Source organism: Henckelia pumila, chromosome 4 (assembly GCF_033568475.1).
Source record: "Henckelia pumila isolate YLH828 chromosome 4, ASM3356847v2, whole genome shotgun sequence".
Classification (NCBI taxonomy): Eukaryota; Viridiplantae; Streptophyta; class Magnoliopsida; order Lamiales; family Gesneriaceae; genus Henckelia; species Henckelia pumila.
Window position 1 is genome coordinate 203,044,428 of NC_133123.1, and position 19,241 is coordinate 203,063,668.

At 33.2% G+C, this 19,241-nt stretch overlaps 2 protein-coding genes and 1 long non-coding RNA gene across 8 annotated transcripts; 1 reads left to right on the plus strand and 2 right to left on the minus strand.

Moving 5' to 3' along the window:
- The first annotated feature begins 204 nt into the window (after window positions 1–204).
- On the plus strand, window positions 205–4,302 carry LOC140864037 (ATP-dependent Clp protease proteolytic subunit 6, chloroplastic). Of its 2 annotated transcripts, none has more exons than XM_073267917.1 (9): window positions 205–356; window positions 483–547; window positions 796–865; window positions 1,394–1,595; window positions 1,712–1,777; window positions 1,977–2,117; window positions 2,566–2,619; window positions 3,111–3,203; window positions 3,879–4,302. In XM_073267917.1, exons 1-9 carry the CDS (start codon window positions 268–270, stop codon window positions 3,924–3,926), a joined length of 828 nt encoding a protein of 275 aa, XP_073124018.1. In that variant the 5' UTR covers window positions 205–267; the 3' UTR covers window positions 3,927–4,302. The 2 variants fall into 2 exon arrangements, with proteins under 2 accessions (XP_073124018.1, XP_073124019.1); XM_073267918.1 differs by having other exon boundaries at window positions 799–865; window positions 3,879–4,300.
- A 368-nt stretch (window positions 4,303–4,670) lies between these two features.
- LOC140867325 (uncharacterized) lies at window positions 4,671–6,712 on the minus strand. The gene is made up of 3 exons (XR_012145111.1): window positions 6,584–6,712; window positions 5,392–5,708; window positions 4,671–5,255 (listed from the first exon to the last, which is right to left on the minus strand). It is a non-coding gene; the product is annotated as an uncharacterized lncRNA (long non-coding RNA).
- A 757-nt stretch (window positions 6,713–7,469) lies between these two features.
- On the minus strand, window positions 7,470–10,726 carry LOC140865157 (uncharacterized). Of its 5 annotated transcripts, none has more exons than XM_073269693.1 (9): window positions 10,522–10,726; window positions 10,282–10,339; window positions 10,037–10,088; window positions 9,277–9,547; window positions 9,121–9,182; window positions 8,846–9,023; window positions 8,645–8,741; window positions 8,317–8,399; window positions 7,470–7,652 (listed from the first exon to the last, which is right to left on the minus strand). In XM_073269693.1, the coding sequence occupies exons 2-9, from the start codon at window positions 10,335–10,337 to the stop codon at window positions 7,645–7,647; spliced, it is 807 nt and encodes a 268-aa protein (XP_073125794.1). In that variant the 5' UTR covers window positions 10,338–10,339; window positions 10,522–10,726; the 3' UTR covers window positions 7,470–7,644. The 5 variants fall into 5 exon arrangements, with proteins under 5 accessions (XP_073125794.1, XP_073125791.1, XP_073125792.1 ...); XM_073269690.1 differs by having other exon boundaries at window positions 10,282–10,344; XM_073269691.1 differs by having other exon boundaries at window positions 10,282–10,390.
- Window positions 10,727–19,241: the final 8,515 nt, after the last annotated feature.

The following is a 19,241-nucleotide window of genomic DNA, read 5'->3' on the forward strand; positions in this document are numbered from 1 at the left end:
CACACGAGGATCAAACACGCAACGCTGAAAATTTTTCTCATGTCACCTCATGTCATACCAACTCGACTATGCCTTGTGGGCTCTCACAGAAATATTGAGCTCAAATGAGCTTGTTTACGGTTTATTAAAATAAAAAAATTTATTATTATTATTATTATTATTTGAAATTGAAATAAAATTGAAGCAAAATAAATAAATTATTTATCCTAAAAAACCCGAAAGCCGGTCGCGATTCGGATCCTCCTATCCCCTCAGGAACCTCGCAAAATGGAGATATCGGCAATTGCGACACCATTGAACTTCGCTGCAGCTTCTCTTCGTCATAGAAGTTCTTCCTCGCCATCATGTTATCAGAGGTATTCTAATCCTGCGTATGGAATTATTTTCACTGTTTTTTTATTTGTTTGCTCGAATTTTTTTGAATGAGCATTGTTGCCTAATTTTTTTGTTCTGATTTCCATTTATATTTCTGTTTGCGCCAGAATTTTGGGGTTGAGACCTGTAGTTTCAGCTCTGTCTAGCTCCTATGGTGATTCTTCGGTTCTCGGTATGCTTTCAGTTGAAATTGCAATGATAATTGTGTGTTTAAGTAATTTTAATCGAATGAGAAGTGAATTAGTTTCAAGTTTCTGCCGCTGACATGGTTTTCTGCGTATTTTTTATGAACTGCTGAAGTTTATCTAGTTCTGCATCTACTTGTGTTTGAATTGAATGCGTTCTGTGTGGGTGGGAGATAGGGGAAGGGATTCCTCCGTGAGGAATGATTTTGATAATGGTGTTAATTTTGGCTGATAGCAGGATTTACTAGTAGAACAAGCGGATTGCCATCAAAGATTGACCAGAATGATATTTTTGCTGATTACAGGTTCATTGTTCTGTTCTTGAAATAAATCATTGAATATTTATAACTCTTGTCAGCATAAGCAATTTGAACTTAGATTTCGGGAGTTTCTTGGATGATACTTGATGCATGCTTGATGATTTGGCATACTTTCACTTGCTGCTGTCAAACTCTGCTCTTGCTTGACGATTGCTCAATGCTCGTGTTTGGAGAGGGTAAAACACCCACTTACACATGAACAGACTCGCCAATACCTGGATAGAGATTAGAGATATAGCTAAATAAATCATGCTGGTTTTTTGTTGGTGTATTTTCATGATCCTATGAATACATATTTCACTGTTCAGGCCACAAAATTGGTACCTTGTTAGCAGGTAAAATGAGTTTATGAACAGTAACTCTAGCATCATGGTCATAAGTATTGTCTGTCGATTTTTAGTTACACCAGAATTGGATAATTTCTTATGAATTTGATATCTATGACGTTACTTACACCGTTTTTTAAACAGATGGTAGTTGAAAGTACGTTTCTTTTTTTTTTTTTTTAATCAGTAATGGCGTTATAGAAGCCAAAAAGGGAAATCCGCCCATCATGCCTGCGGTGATGACCCCAGGTGGACCTTTGGATCTTTCTACAGTATTGTTCAGAAATCGTATAATCTTCATTGGGCAGCCAGTTAACTCACAGGTGGCTCAGCGAGTTATATCACAACTAGTAACTTTGGCGACAATAGATGAACAATCAGATATTTTGGTGTGTGCATATTTTCTTTCAAATTTTATAACTCATAATCTTATTCTAAGTTAAGATTAAGATTATTGTGCCCTGTTTATGACTTGTTTACATTAATCAAAATTTCTTCTTGTTAGCTTTATCTGAACTGCCCGGGCGGCAGCACCTACTCTATCTTAGCAATATATGACTGCATGTCCTGGGTAAGATTCGTTTGCTTTACTATTTTATTGCAATTTTTTAAAATTCTATGTGAGATTTTTTTGCCTCCATGAGCGTAAATATACTTAAATTTCCAGAAGGGTATGCCAGATAGGTTTCCTCTTTAAGTTTTTAGCGTGCATCTTTCTACTTGTTGCTTGAGTTTTCCTAAACTATGTTTTGCTCTAATTGTTGCTTTAGATTAAGCCGAAGGTTGGTACAGTATGTTTTGGAGTAGCTGCAAGTACAGGTGCTCTTCTTCTTGCTGGCGGAGAAAAGGGAATGCGGTATGCCATGCCAAATGCCCGTCTTATGGTGCATCAACCACAAAGTGGGTGTGGGGTATAAACTAACCCTCTTATGCGTGCATTTTTTATGCTAGAGTCTAGACATTAGATCCTAGAGTGGGATCACCACACACCATTCCATGATCAAAATTCCTTTTACTAACGGTCCGAACCATACATATTGTCCTACTATGATTCTCTTTCTTGTTGCTTTGTTGGGCTGCGACGTTCATTTGCACTAATAGTTTCAAGAATGTTGCTATGAGAAACTTATCAAACTTAGATCTAGTTACATGACAGACGAGACTGTCATTTGGTTTGTGTTGAACTATTGTTCAACTTCAGGACACCAGTAATAAAAAGTTAACTCAGTATTGCTTCAAATTGAGCTGGCATCCCTTGCTGTCATCATCATTCATGTAAATGAACCCTAAAAACACACCACCACACAATTTTCCTACATTATTATTTATGGGATTGACTCACCCTTGTTATGTCTGTAGGGTCATGTCGAAGATGTACGGCGCCAAGTAAATGAAGCAGTTCAATCCCGTCATGTCAGTTTCCTCATTGTTTGTGTACATACTCTACTGTTTAAATAATTATCATGTCTGACTTGAATTTTAAAACCATAAGCATTCAATGTATCACTGTTTTGACCTGTTTAATGGGGCTACTAATATTTCTTATGATAGCATGTGAAATACCTTTTGGTCTATTCAATGGAGTTACTACTATATCGTATGATAGCAAGTGAAAAACCTTACTCTGATCTATGTATATTTTCATTTGAGGAACAACTGATGTGTTTTAGGGTACAATATTTTGGAACTCTACTTTTGAGTTATCATTCACAAAACTTGGTGACTAAAATATTATCTTTCTTGTATTAGTGGATATACCTTTCTTTGTTTATCGTTGCTTGAATATAAGGATTGATTGGTTGAAATTAGTTTATGTCTCAAGTTTAATACTTTGCCATTATATGTAGTTCCTGTTGGGGATTCATGATGCAGTGATATTCTAAGTTTGCGTTATGTTGATGCAGAAAATTGACAAAATGTATGCTGCATTTACTGGACGAACTCTTGAGGAGGTGCAAATGTACACAGAGAGAGACCGGTTCTTGTCTGTGTCTGAGGTGATGTTATGATATATTTTAATTTTCCTTATGACATATGATGATGGGGTGTTTCCTTTTTTATTTTTCTTTTATATGGAATTTTTAAATATGGTAAAAGTGAAAGCTAACTTTTAGCTGAGGGGAAAGCACAGTAGTGGTAGAACTGATGAAATGGACGAATCGTTTGGTGATATATGAATGGTCGGACCGGGACATGTCGCTAGTCAGGCAAATTCCAATTTTTGAATGTGTTGAGAGATATCAATAAGTTGCAGATCTGGACCGATGATAACCCTTATGCTTGGATGTACGACATGTATGTTTCATATACATAATACATCATAAATCAAATGTTCATCAATGATATGGTTCGAAATGAAAGAAGAATTGCACATATTAGGATCTCTTTGGGATTGCCATTTATCATATTTTTATCACTTTAATTAATAACTATACTGGGATTGCCATTTATCATATTTTTATCACTTTAATAACTCTACTTCATTTGTTGCTCATGCATATATTATTTGAGCAGCAGATGACTCTGAAATAATTGGCTGCTTGGATACATCACTCGTCTATGTAATTGGAACCGGGATAGGAAATCCATTTCTCAAAAATTTATTTGATTCGCATGTAAAAAATTATTTTAAATAACATCAAATTCTGCTGGACCTCTGCTCTTCCTTGCAGGCTTTGGAGTTTGGGCTAATTGATGGGGTGCTGGAAACTGAGTACTAAATTTACTGGCATCCTGGAAGCTGATAAACCAGTCTTGTGACTTAAAATTTACATGACAATGACACCGAATTTGAGAAAATCACGTGGTTTGTACGCTTGTTTAATGTGGAAGTGCTGGGTTTGTTTAAAGAATGTGGGATATTCTTCTGGGTTACATCTGGATATTATTTATCACAGAGAAACCAAAAGAGAATGGCTCCCCGCTGTTGGTGAAATAGTAAAAGGGTCTTGTTTTTTTTAATTCTGGACAGATGTATTTTTCGTAACATAAGCGCTTATCAGGGAGTTTCGTGTCCCAAATGGGCTTATAGTCTTCTTCAAAGCAACTGGATTGCTGAAATTTCTCGTAGACAAGGCTATTGAGCAGCAGATTGGTTTGCACAATCATGTAGGCTCTGTTTCGACAACTTTAAAAGCGTTTTTATAAAATTGCTTTTAAAAAATATTTTATAAAAATATTTTAATAGTTAAAAAGGTAAAAATATTTTATGTTAAAAAGACGTTTGGACAACTATTTTACAAAAACAATTTTAAAGTTAAAAATAATTAAAAATGTGTTTGGACAACTCTTTTCTAAAAACTTTTTAATGTTAAAATTTTTTTTTTTCTCATTTTTTTATCTAGTTGCGATTGAGAGATTTTCTATTTCTTTTTTTTTTTTTCTATATGTTTGTGATTGATTTTTTATTTTCACATTTAGTACATAATTAAATCTATAAAATTTCAAAGATACAAATTCTCATTTATCGTGAAAGCCCAAAAACATAATGTACAAGTGCAGTAAATGTATATAATTTTATACATACAAATTCTCAATTAAAACGTTGAAAGCAAAAGGACATAGCTTTTTAATAAAAAAAACAATTTTAACGACTTTATTTCGATACATTCTACATTTCAATTGCTATAGCAATTCGACCATTATTTCATTGAGAGATGATTCTATCTAATGTGTCAATGTCTTCTATGTCTTCTAATCTGTTTTGACTTCCATCATTGTCTTTATTTATGCCTTCTTGCTCCACTTGAAATCTTCGTTGCAAACTCATTAATATATACTTTCATCTTCCAATTGCACTTCTTCAATAAAATTAACACGGCAAGCAATTGTGAAGTATATTCGGTTCTTTAAACTATAATAATTATTCATGGCGATAAAATGGAAAAGAAAGAGGACTAACGGCATGGAGGTGGAATTGTAATGCATTAAAAACACTAGAGAGTTGATCTTTGACTGGAAGTGCTACCAACTCATCTTGTGGTGGTGGTGGTGCAGCAACTTCACCTCCTGGCTCCTGCCATATTTATTGTACTTTTTTCTTCAACTCACTGTAAAATAAATACATAAAACTCTGAGTCCATACACTTTCTTACTCAGATTAAACAAAAGAGTAACACTAACAAAAAATCTCCAAAATAAAGAAGTTGCATATATCTAAGCCAGAACAGATGGAAGCTATTGTACCATCAAGACTTTCTTGAGCATCAACGGTTACCGGTTCGGTAGAAGTAGTTTTACCTCTTCTGAGGTGCTTGCTTCTGAAATGAAGTTGTTTTTGTTATTAAACTCATCCAGAAGAGGGGGCAGCTAGCGAATAAAGGCTTCCATTGGGAGCTATAAAAAACCTTGACATAGAATACTCCTCTTCGTATTCCGAGTCATCTCCCTCGCTTTCCAGCGACCGTTCTTGAGCTTCCCGGCGAATAAACTTTTCAAGGCTCTCAATCAGCCATATTTCAAAGATCTCATGGTTTTCTTTGCGAACGTCCTTGTAGCCATATCTGTTAATTTCAGAGTCAGAGAACCATGTGTTCAAAATCTTCATAAAATCAGTTACTAGTCACACTAACAAGCAACGCTAATATCCCAAATTTTCGAGACTTGGCTAAGTTAATGACAAGAAAAAGAACTAATCTGACTTTAACTAAAATTATTACTCCAATTGTTGGATCCCAAATTTTCGAGACTTGGCTAAGTTAATGACAAGATAAAGAAGAACTAATCTGACTTTAATTGAACTAAAATTATTACTCCAATTGTTGGCCTGTTAACCAAAATTATTACTCCAATTGTCGCAGCTCTAGTTTCTTTACAAAGCAGAAAACAGTGATGTTTATTTTGAAGAATGAGACTATCACTATATTTTCCACAATTGGACTGCAAAATATCCATAGAACTACCAGAACAAATCAGTGATAAAACGTCTCACTTATTAACATCAGTTGTCTTTAAGTACCACCCTCCAGTCACTATGAGTGAAGGCATGCAGGCTCGAGGACGACACATTACCACAATAAGAAAAAGCTCAACACAAGAAATTTCAAGCATTTTTCCAGAGTCTAGCTCTCCAATTTCTCTTCCGAAATGAAAATGACCCAATTTTCCCTTGAGGATTCCTATCTGTAATAGCGATTGAGCTCCAACTCACAATGATATACCAAGAAACTTGATTTCTGAAGGTCAATATCAGAAGAACCATGCTCAATCTAACCACAAATATAATCAAAGCTCTTATTTATGGTATTTGAGGATCACAAGTCGTACAAAAAAACAAATCTCATAGAGAAACCAAATCCACTGTTTAAAAATTTGAACTTAAACGCCAAGACAAGTAGACATTTAAGCAAACACCTAAAAGAAACAGCAAATACCATACCAGAAAGAACAAGCAGCTTCAGAAAAAAATCGAAGGCTTGAAAATGTTTTACAGAGCAAGTACCCTACAGATTTTTGCGGCAGCGACGGCGGCAAATTCGGACGAACGGGAGAAGAATAAGAGAAAAATGTAAATATGTAATGACCCATTTTCATGATGCTCCGATTCATGACCCGTTTGACCCAACTTTGACCCGTGTTTTTTCCCCTAAAAAATACCAAAAAAACGTAAATACTTTGTTTTAAGAAAAAAATTTAAAAATATTTTATAAAAATATTAGTCCAAACACATTTTTTTAGTTTTTATACTTGTAAAACACTAAAAAAATATTTTTTAAGTTGTTATCCAAACGGAGCCGTAATTTCAAATACCGCAAATGACCATCCACCGCTTTTTCTATGGTAATGCAATTGGTATGCTTTGTCTCTTCCTATTACCCCAATTGTTAGTATTGCACTATAGCTTCTGCTTCAAGAGTTGCAACCTTTTGGGTTTTGAATGAAGATCTTTTTAGGATGTCTGTTGGATAAATAACATATCAAAACCACCATCTTTCTCCGTACTCCCAAATTTGATCATATTTATTGTGATTCTTTTCTAATTGATTTCATCTTAAAAAGTTACAGATACGAGCTGCACATGAGAATCACTGAAAGCAAATCTCATCCCCTAGCGTTTCATCTTTCCGTTATGAACCGTAACACCTCCAAGTTAATCACAAATATTCTACTGAACTACTTTTCCGAGTACATATAGGTGGTGCAAAATATAAGTTTTGTTATTAGCCAAGAAATTCAATTAACGAGGACGAAAATGATTTTTTTATTGGATGAAGGGGCATGTCGATAAATTGTTTAGAAAAAAAAACTACTATTGCAAAGTTGGAGATACAATACAATATAAATAAGAGTGTAACCACTGTTGGCTCCATTTCTGATTCTGAGACTATTTCATACAGTTAATAATGTTGTTTACAAATACATAACATTGGATTATCCGAAGCATTCTCCCAATAAGGTTCCGCTACACAAATACATAATTCTTGCCTGTCGAGATGCAATTCATTTACCTGGAGAGCAAAACATAAAAATGAACAGGGGAGGTGAATAAATTCACTCTATACCAAATAAGAATAGGATCTCCTATTCAACATATCAATTAAAAAAGATGTTTTCCTTGTACCGATGTGCTTTAGCAACCCGTTTTTGGCATAGACACTTATATATTTGAGATAGAAATTGTTTTTGCATAATGCATCTTGACATATAAAGCAAAATACAATGCTAATGGGAAACGGTTTTGAATTCACCTAATCCCATAAAATAATACCAACCACAAACAACTATTTTTTGTTGAATCTATGATAACGACTACACAATTTTTCTTAGTGATGCTTCGTGTTGCTAAGCTTTATTTACATATTGTGTCCCCAAATATGTAAGAATAAACAATTCAGAAGATAAACTTGTTCACCTCTCAAATGATAAAAACCAGAACATAAAAGTTTATAAATGTATTACAGAATCCAGAAAGCCCAAGGTTGAAAGAAGCCCATTGCATGGCTTGAAGAAATTAGTCCCCCTCAATTTTCTTTTGGAACCAAAAGTTGGTCCAATATTTGATTATATCTATGACCTGTCATTAAACTTCTAGTTTCTACTTGGAGTGGAGTGAGAATGCGTATGACAATGTTCATTAAAATTCCCATAATAGAAATGCATATGCGTGCATACCGTAGTTTTGACGAACCGTTGTGAACCTATAAATGGCTTTTACGAGGGAACCAAATTTCATAGCCTTCAATGGTCCCATGTACCTGCAATCAAACAATACAGCAAAAGGTCCAGTGTTCAAGAACTGAACGAGTGCAATATTTGGTTAAGATTAAAAGGAGAGACTCAACAAAAACAAATAAACCGTCCAGGTTTAGTAGAGGTTTGCTTTGGCTGCTGCAAGAGATAGTAATAACATGTATATAATATGAAAGATGCACTTCTATTTTTCCCCAAGCAATAGTAAAAGGGTGAAAAAAACAGGCTGAAGCGTGATTTTAATACTCACACCATCTCAGCATAACGAATTCTCCAAGCTGGAAATCCCAGGTGACATCTTGCAGGCCCATAAATCAACATGAGATCTGGTTCTGGTTCTCCATAACCTAATTTCACCAAAAAAATCGGTATGTTTTTTTAAAAAAGAAAAAGATGATATCAGAAACATGGAATTGGGGGAACACGCAAGCAAGCAAGCAAGCAAACAAACCTATAGCTCCAAGAGCAACGGTCATATCAGATTCCGTCAAATTTGGCTTCTCCGTACCGGAATAATGCTTCTCTAGAAGAAAATTAGCTGCTCTGGCAACTGCATGTTTTCCATCTGAAAAAGAAATTACTTCCAAACTCATATATTTCTGCTCAAGAAGTGGGTCACTCGTAGTTTCCTGTATAATGATGGTTAAGGATGGCTGATTTAGAGGGTAATGTGAGTGGGATTTAAGAGACAGAAAAACTACAAACTATCTTCGTGTAAGGCAGCACCTTTGAGATCTTTTCACTTTTCAGCCACAGAGTGAGGGCTTCTTTAGATTTCTTCAGCACTCCTACAGCATGAAAGGATTTGCAATCACGATGCTCTAAGGTCAACAAAATGTTAGCAATCGACCATCATGGATCATTTTATAGCAGGGATCTTACCTTCTGTGTCATATAGACACACTTTCTTTATTCCAATAGCTTCAAGCCACCTCAATAGGTGAAGAACTTTTGTAGTGTGAGCCGCTTCTTCACTATCTATAACAACTGCCAGGTACTGAACTTTACTGATGTCAAGATCTCTATAACTCTTCAGGAAGCCACTGGAGATAAGGAAACTCTCAAGTGCCTTGACCAGACTCAACAGGAAGTACCATATACTCACGACCAGATGCATAATGAGCCAGAGAAAACGAAGTCCGATATGGCGACACTGAGAATTTTATATCTGATAAATACCACATTTTTTTTGAAAAAAAAACAATGGAGATTTTTTAACATACTGAAACATTAAATTTGATTGCATTCAGGAGTTTGTTTCTCTTGCATATGACAAGCCTTTTTACATCACATTGACGTCATAGGTCCAACAGAGACCATAACTTTTAATCAGATACATTATCAGTTTCTCATTAAAGAATATGCTGCATTAGGTGTCTCTACAAAGTTCAACTTATGAAGACCCAACCGATGTTCTTCTGAAGAAAATGTAGGTTTAGAATGAGTAGGATTGCGCGTGGCTGAATTTTTTATTATTCGTGGACACTAAAGATTAGATCATCTAATGAAACAGCAAATGCAATGTGTAAAGCACCTCGTAAGTTTCTGATGGAATTTTTTGTTAAATTTCAGTGCACCTCCATCGAGCAACAATTTAACCATCCATACCATTCGAAAGGAACCAAGATATGCATTAACTCACCGAGCCAATACGGACACATATCTTCTGCATTTCATCCCCCAAGTCCAATATTCTGCAAATACCACAACCTGCTAGTTAGTCGACAACAAATTCCTTGAACTTAAAACACAAAAAAAATGCACAGCATTCGCAGAATGATGCTAATAAGTCAAAACCACAATCAGTATCAGTAAACGCTAACAACTAAAGATAAAATCAATTACGCAGTAATTTTTATTTTAAAAAAAACACAAATAATCACTAACGCTGATTCAATCCACTGAAGAAACACGACCAAACGAACGAAGTCAACCTTCAGCATATCTGTTCTGTTCAGAGGAACAAAAAAGAGACGCTTGAAATCGGTCGATCTAACTGAAAGATAGCACTTTTCATCAATAAATTAACTGAAACAAGCAACACATTCTCTCAGACTGCACCTACCAAAAAAATCAACCACAGATGATTATGCAAAAAAAAAAAAAAAAAAAAAAAAAAGAGCTCACCTACGATTTCTTCTTGCTTGAATCCGAAAGAGCACAATTCCCGGAGAATTGAAGGCAGATGACAGAAAATCCACAGAAAACCCTCGCTTAATTCAAGAACATCGGCAATTGGATGACTCCAATTGTGCTAGTTTTAAACGTCTTCAGTCTTCTAGTGTTTTCCCAGGCGTTCACAGTGCGTGAGAGAGAGAGAGAGAGAGAGAGAGAGAGAGAGGTCATGGCTGATAACCAATCGTAACCGAACACGTCATTGGTCCATATTTATTTCGACACCTGACTCGCTTTGGGCCATTGGAAGCTTGGCCCAGTTTATCTGGCTCAACATACAGAAGACCCATCAAGTTCAAATTTTGGGACACGAATGGCCCAATACACTTCGGATAGCTAATATCCAATAAGTACTGAACACGTCATTAATTTATTTTAAAAATTTTCTTCCCTACATGGGCGAATGCTTTAGGTAGTGATCGAATTCCATACAATTCTGATTATGATAAGGTGGTGAGGATTATTACGGTTTCGAAATTTTAAAGATCGACGTATTAATGATATAAGATCTTTCGAAAAAAGTTGAGTCATCCTTATCTATTTTCCGAAACTTTATTTTAATATTTTATAAGAAAGATTAACATTTATGCTAAATAAAGTTTATTATATCACAAACATACCCTCCAAAAATACAAATAAACAAATGTGATCCAACACATTTCACATCTTATTATCTTGAAAAAACAATCACTCGTCGGGTAATCCTTCATCTAACTTATCATCATGATCAATATCATCATACTCAACGACTTTAGCCTCTTCGAGAGTAGCGATGGGGACGTCCTCGACGAACTCGCAACCATTGATGCTCTCAGCAATAGCATTGTCCACAGGGCATTTGCAAGCAATTCTCTGCTTCTCATGATTTACAAACTCCTCGGCCTGATCGCAGGCGTTCTTGAAGGCTTCCCATTTATCAGACAAGCTTTCCAGACCGGAGTCGCTGCTCGGCCCTTCACCACTTTGTTTAGCTTCCAAGAAACTGCTTATTTCGTTCACAAACTCTTGATACGCGTTGTCGATGGAGTCTACTATGTTCTCCATATGCCACTGCACAAAATAGTTTCATTGTAAATTAATTAAATCATATGTGCTGCATCAAAGTTATAAATATGTCCACAAATTCTTGATATGCATTGTCACGTACAGCATATTTCGATTGCTCTACTCAACAAAAACAATTACTGCACATCATCGTCAGTAAGAATAAAAAATAGGGAATAAATTAAACTACATATGCTCAGAAATGACGAGAGTATAGGAAAGATCAAAGAAGTACAACAACTGTGCATAACAAATTTGAGAGATAACTTGATATGACCAAGTAATCATTCTCTAAATCTTAAAGGTGTTGCATACAATGTAGCATATTGTGCATGAAAAGATTTCATCCAAACTTGTTATATAAATAATGACGGCCTGAATGACTCGCGATATTCAACATTCCATCATATTCATCCCGAATTTATGTTAGTAAGGAATTCTCTATGCTATATCTTCTCATGGTGCAATCTCCAGTACTCTTAAATCTGACTCCAAATTTGAGTTTTGGCTCATCTAAAGGTGTGATTGCACTAGAAAAGGATATCTCAGAGCAGTATAGTGGCAGCCATGCTTTATATATGTTCAGGTGCAAAAGGTAGATAATATACAATATGCATGAGTTATCTTCCCATTACGTCTAAAACACTATAGAATATTATAGTGTCTCTCGTATTTTTACGGAAGAAAATCATGTGCGAGTAATATTTTTGGTATGAAATTTTGCGAAAAAGGTCGCAAAGGATTTCATTCCTTTTTCTTTGGGGATCACCTTATACATTAGGACTTCAAATATCAGATCAAGCATATACAAATTCAATCTAGATTATTAATTATCTAAGATAACTCATTATTTTTAAGAAGTAAATATTAACAATTGTGTTAAATAATCGATTGTTTTATTATTTTATTTCTTTCTAATACATATGTTTTATAGTAAATAAATATCATTTTTACTTATTTTAGATTTTAAAAAAAAAGATATGAATCAATATATATATATAACATACATGACTAAAGTGCTAATTTCTTTGTACACACTTCATGTTCGTAAAATAATGGATACAATATATATATATATATATATATATATATATATATTGTATCCATTATTTTACGAACATGAAGTGTGTACAAAGAAATTAGCACTTTAGTCATGTATGTTGGCATGTGTTTTGTTTTAGTCCTGCATGTTGTTATGTTTTAAAAACGGTAAAATAACTTGGATTTTTTTATTAGATATCATCTTGTGTGAACTCAAGAGAGCTGTCAGGTTTTACTTAGTTGACATAAGATTTCGCCTAGCTACCTGACACCTATAAACTATCATGTGGCATGAGTTGGGTTCCACATAAGTAAAATTAACTACAAGAAACAAAAAAAAATTAAAACAAAAAACAAATTAAAAGACCTAATATTTATATATATATAAGAAAAACACATGAATCGGTACCTCAAAACAAATCTTCACTCAAACAAAAAACCTAATCGAAGGGATCGAGTCCAAATCTCTACCCCTCATAAATCATTAAACTCCAAGAATTTTTGTTAGATTTTTGTTTTAAGACAATTGACGTCGAAGGAAATGGCAGGCAGTGAATCCATATGTCAATTCTTGTGATAGAAAATTTAGCCACTTAAATTTCTTTTGTTGAGATCAAGGACCGACCGGTTCAATTAGGTTTTGTTTGTGTGCAGATTTGTTTGACATAAATGATTCACGTATTTTCTTTTATATTTTAGGGTTTTTCATAGTTTAAGTGGAACCCGACTTTGCTACATGATAACTCAAAATGTGCTAGGTATGCAAAATATTATATCAACAAAGCAAGACACGACGACTCTCTCTCATTCCGGCGACACAAGATGAAATAAATAAAAAAAACCAAGTTATACATTTTTCAAACTATGACAACATATAAGACAAGAAGCAAAATCAGGCCAACGTATAGGACTAAATCGCTAATTTTCCCGTATTTATTAAATGTTGAGTTTGTAATAGTTTCCCATATATTTTAGCAAACAATATAAGATTTTTGCATGGCAAGAATGATGCCAACAAGTCTACAAGTTAATTTCATTACATGATTCCTAATAAATAAGAAATTGTAAAATGAAACAAGAAAATTAAGGTAACATATACAAATAATAAATCTTCAAATTCCTAAATATTTCCAAACCTCAAAAGATGTGTTCGAATCACAAAAATGATCTCCAAAAATCACTGATAAAACATTTTTTTAAAAAATGTATCTCAATCGCACCATAAAGTTTTCGAGAAACAACAATTCTGATCTTCGAAACCACATTGAACCCAAACTAATCTGCAGTTGTGCGTATACAAATCGTTACCTGGTTTGTGTTTTAATATGTTTTGGGTTTAAAACATGTATTTATTTTTTAAAAAAAATTGAAATTTAATGCTAAATAAATGAAAAAAAAAAACTAAATCGCAAAAAAAAAAAACATATATAAAAATGTAGAAAACATATATATAAAAAATAGAGCTCAAATGAAGAAAAAGAAAATGACCTCGAGGAAATGGGAATGGTGAGAATTGGTTGCAGACTGCTGCGCTGTGAATTGTGAGAATGATGGTGAATTACTCGAGGTTTTCTAAATAGGGTTTCCTTTAAGGAAACAAAGTACTAAAATGATAATAATAAAATGAAAAATGATAAAAATTAAATTAAAATACTTAAAAGCCCAAACAGACCATTCATTTGCATAATTAATTAGGCCTGTTTTTATTTATTTGTTTTTTTTTAATTTTCGTTTGACAAATTTATATAATCCACTATCAAATATCACTTTTTTTTCCCTAACTAATTGTACACTTTTGATTAAAATTTTTTTTTTTGAAAAATTCTTTTAAATCCATTTGTTTTGAAAAAAAGAAAATCCTGCTTAAACTTTTAAGTCTCTAAAAATCGAGCTCGTGAAATTTTCATACAAATAATTCTAGCCCCACGATTTCTTTTCCAAAGTTACTTTTGATTAATGTGTGTTAAAGCTTTATTTGATTATTGTCGAGTACTTATAAATTATAATTCGACTAACATACAAAGTAAAAATCTAAGGATCTTTTGGGAAAGTCTTTTAAAAATATTTTGTGTGTTCAATTATAAGTTAAAAAAACTTAAATCATATATATGTTGGACAAAATATTTTGAAACATTTTTGTAAAATGTTTTTAGTGTCTTCAATTATATAATTTTTAAAGAACAATTGAGATGTGTTTCATGATTTTTTTAGAATTGAAAATGATGATCGAAAATAACGTACTATTTTTAATTGTAGAAATTTTTGTATACAATAGTTGATCAAATGCATTTATATTCTTAAAACAACTTTTAAAACGTTTTATTTTAAACAAAAAATACTTTTATAAAAGCTTTTAAAAGCACACGTCTAAACAGAGCTAACTGGTCAGTTATACGTAAAACGATTAACCTAATATTAGGAAAAATAATTTTTTTCGTCCATTAACTTGTCCATGTTTTAGTTTTGATCTATTAATTTTTTTGATGTGGGTTTTGGTATACTAAATTTGCATTTTCAGTGTCTTTTGGTCTAATTGCATACGTGTCAACTTCTGATTGGTACTCCAAAATGATGACGTGGATCAATCAGAAGTTGACACGTATGTAGTTGGACCAAAACACACTGAAAATTCAAAGTTAGTGTACCAAAACCCACATCAGAAAAGTTAATGAACCAAAACTGAAAGGGGATAAAGTTATTGGACCAAAAAACTTATTTTTCCCATAATTTTATAGCTTTCGGTAAACAATAGGTACTCGATCTTACAATTATGGTTAATTTTTTGTCGAAAATTTGGTGATTAAAAGTTCACATTGTACACCTGTTTTAATGTAATATAATTTTAATATGTACATTTAATAATTTATTTTGGAACGTTTCCATATACATGCATGCACAAAGTTTGGTAAAGGTTTGTGATCGGATTTGTTGTCCAATTGATGAAGACTCGAGTTCGAGTCCTCTCTTCTCCCTTTGTAATTAAAAAAAAAATTGGTAAGATTTTTTATATCTATTACTATTAATAATACGTTGACAACGTATATATTAAATAAAATAGAGTCATGATATAATGAAAAAAAATTTGTTTATATATTAACATTTTTATTTTTTGATTTTGATCTATTAAAATTTTAAAGTTTGGTTTTGGTACACTAAGTTTTAGTTTTTTGATATTTTAGTCCAATTACTCGTATGACACCGGAAAATGATGACATGCCAAGTTTCCACGTCAAAAATTATACCAAAATAACCGAAAATTAAAAGTTAGTATACAAAAACCAAAATTTGAAAAATTAATTGACAAAAGCCAAAAAATGAACAAGTTAATGAATCAAAAAAATCATTTTTCCTGATGTAATTTTGAGTTTACTTAAAATATCCTTCATCTTATTGAACTAATTAAACATGACTTTACGTATTATATTATCTTTTACTAACAAATCCCAATTTTTTTTTTTGAAATATTTTGTTAACAAATCCCTTTTTTTTTTTTTTTTTTAAGATTTTACTAACAAATCTTATTCTGTACTATTGATTTCAAAAGACGAATATTATTTCAACTTCGATTCAAAGTATGTCACGGCTCGCTTCTAAGTATTTGTTATAGTACGTAGATAAGTAAGAACATATTTCACTCGTATAAACTTACCTATAATTTATAATACAAAAGATATCATAAAATATATTAATTAAAACTCTAAAAGTTTGATTATCTACTATTAAGGATCAAACACTTACCTTTTTCAAAAAAAAAAGGATCAAACACTTGCAATTTGATCAAAAATTATAGTTGTTCGTCAAAGCACAACTTATTTCGAACGTGCCTTATTGCTAGTGCTGGTCGGCACTGCCCCCACATAACTTCAGCAGTTTGACGCACTACTATAGCGTCCCATGAGGTCATCAATCTCAGTACTACTCTCACATTGACACGTTTAACCCAACAATCCCCCAAGAAGTATAGAAATACGTTTCTTGTGAGACTCGAACTTATGAACTCACTCTGATACCAGTTGTTATGATCAAGCGTTTTTCACTAGACCAAAATTTATAACTATTAGTCAGAGCGTAACTTTATTTTGCTTACTTATCAGAGTTATTTGTGCAAGTACTGAACTATCAAGACTGAAATTATTTGCAATAGAAATTGAGCTAATCACAAATAAACTTAATATAGTAAATAAGGGGAAAAAAATTTGTTTATGGAAGTTCGAAGGTAAAACTTCTATGTCTCTCCTTTTTTTTTTTTTTTTTTTTTTTTTGCAAAAAGATTCCACTAGAAGATTTGATTAGTATAACTCCTTGTACAAACCCAACCTAACTTGGTTCAACAACCCTTTGAGCTGAAACTCCTAGCAACTATCTATTTTAACATTGTATGTCTCAAGCCCCGAGACCGATATGCGGCACCAACATTATTAAACAATTAAATATTGTAATAATAAGCATCGTAGTTCATCAAAATACCATAAAGCCAGTCTGTTACATGAAACAAAATTATCTTTTACAACACGAAATGTGAATGTGGAAGCGATAAAATTAAGAAAACCAATTACAAACAATTTTAGAGGTCGTCTTGTCTTGAAACTTTATCACTAACCCCAAAACATGTCTTGTCCGTCTTCGTCTACTTGATATTCGTTCCTATCTGGGGAGGAAAGTAAGTGGTGAGTGTTTTGAAAAATACTCCGTAGGTGAGGGAAGTTCGTGCTCCCAAATAACAGAATACACACACACACATACACACACACATATATATATATATACACAAGAATAATTATGAACGTGACATGTTGCAGGACATGTTCCAATACGAGTCAAGACAAGATAGATACAGTACTCAAAAGAAACCTTAAAACGTATCAGAAATGAAGCATGGATGTATGTGTTTGTGTGTGTGTATATATATATATATGTATATATATAGTACAGAAGTTCATCAAGTTCATCTTACTCTATGTAGCATGATTATTCTTATAAGCATATGATTCTGGATTTGATATGTCGCAGGATGTGTCACGACATGAGTCAAAACATGACAGAAACAGAATTCAAAACAGAGCATGAAATCATATCATAAACAGAAGGTTAACATACAAAAGACACTGAAATTTCATTTTATTATTCATGGTTCGTTTTGTTGTCCCCTATAAGTTACTTTTCTAAAAAACGAGGCTATTGTTTCGATTTTATATCCACCGAAGAGGGCCATAAGTACAATTTTATACACGATGTTATAACAACTGTACAGGGCAATAACATATCATATTTCTTTCCAATTCGAAATCAAATCTTAACAATGTCGTTTCAAAAACTCGAAGCATAACCAACGAATAAAAAGAGTAGCCGAATATATACAAATCAGATAGAGGACTCGATGTACATGATGTACGATCGGATTACGAAACAGAATCATTGATGTTTACAACGCAGACAAGTCCATTTGTGAAATCTCAAGCATATAAAAGGTTCCATATGGAATATAACAAATTATATACATATCAAAACATGAATGAGATGGTGTACGATCATATTTCAAAGCCAGCACATAATTTTTTAAAGCATATATAAGCCCACTTACCGTATTGTTACAAAAACGAGAGGGGATCCTAGATGGTCGAAAATTCCTTGCCTCACGCGCGCTCCTCGTTGAAGAAAGGTAGCTCGAACTTGGAACATAACTTTGGGTAGTAATCTTGCTTGAAAATGGACAACCCTAGGCCAAAAATTTTAGAAAATTATGCAGTGTGTTCCTAGTTGATATTACACAGGTCACTAAAATGGATACAATAAGAAGGAGATTGCAAGGAATTATCAGATTTGCATAGGCCCAAAAATCAGTTAGTTTGCAGAAGCATCAGAGACCGTTTGAGCCATTGGATCGATATGAAATTTGGACATCACATTCAAGAGAGAGTGAACTTGATTGTGAGTGGTGAAAATCTGGTTTTGATGTCATTTGAAGCAGAGAAACAAAGACAAATAGAAGCTGCTGGTTTCTCGCTTGGAATCTGTACAGTCTGATTCTGAAATTGTTTTCAGAAATCTAACCGTTGGATTTTGCTGAAATTTGTGCATGATGTTCAAAATATAGTGTGGTATATTCTAAACGGTGAAGATCGAATTTAAATGATAGTAAAAGTGATGAAAATAAGTTATGTTATGTGGTCTTTTTGGTATGTATCTTCTGCAGCCTTTGAACGTGTAAATATAGGATTAGAGGAAAACGAATTTGCAGATTTCAAAATGCATAAATCAGTCTTAATTTCTGCTAATAAGGGCTGCAATTATTCTGCATGATTTGTTCCAAATCTTAGTTGATTTGGTTCCCTAGAATTTGGCCATCACAAGGCCAAAATATGGAAATAAAATGACTGCCATTCTTGGTTGATTTTACCAAACTTTTGATTTCCTTTGAATTTTAGTTTCGAAAATAAGGCTGCAAATAGGCCATATTTGTTCCAATTCATGTGGGTTGCTAAAAAAAACGAGTTCTCACAGTGTGTTCAAAAGCACTTCTCAGATAAATACATTGACTCTTATACAATCGATATTCAAATGTAAAATATCACAAATTGATCACTAAA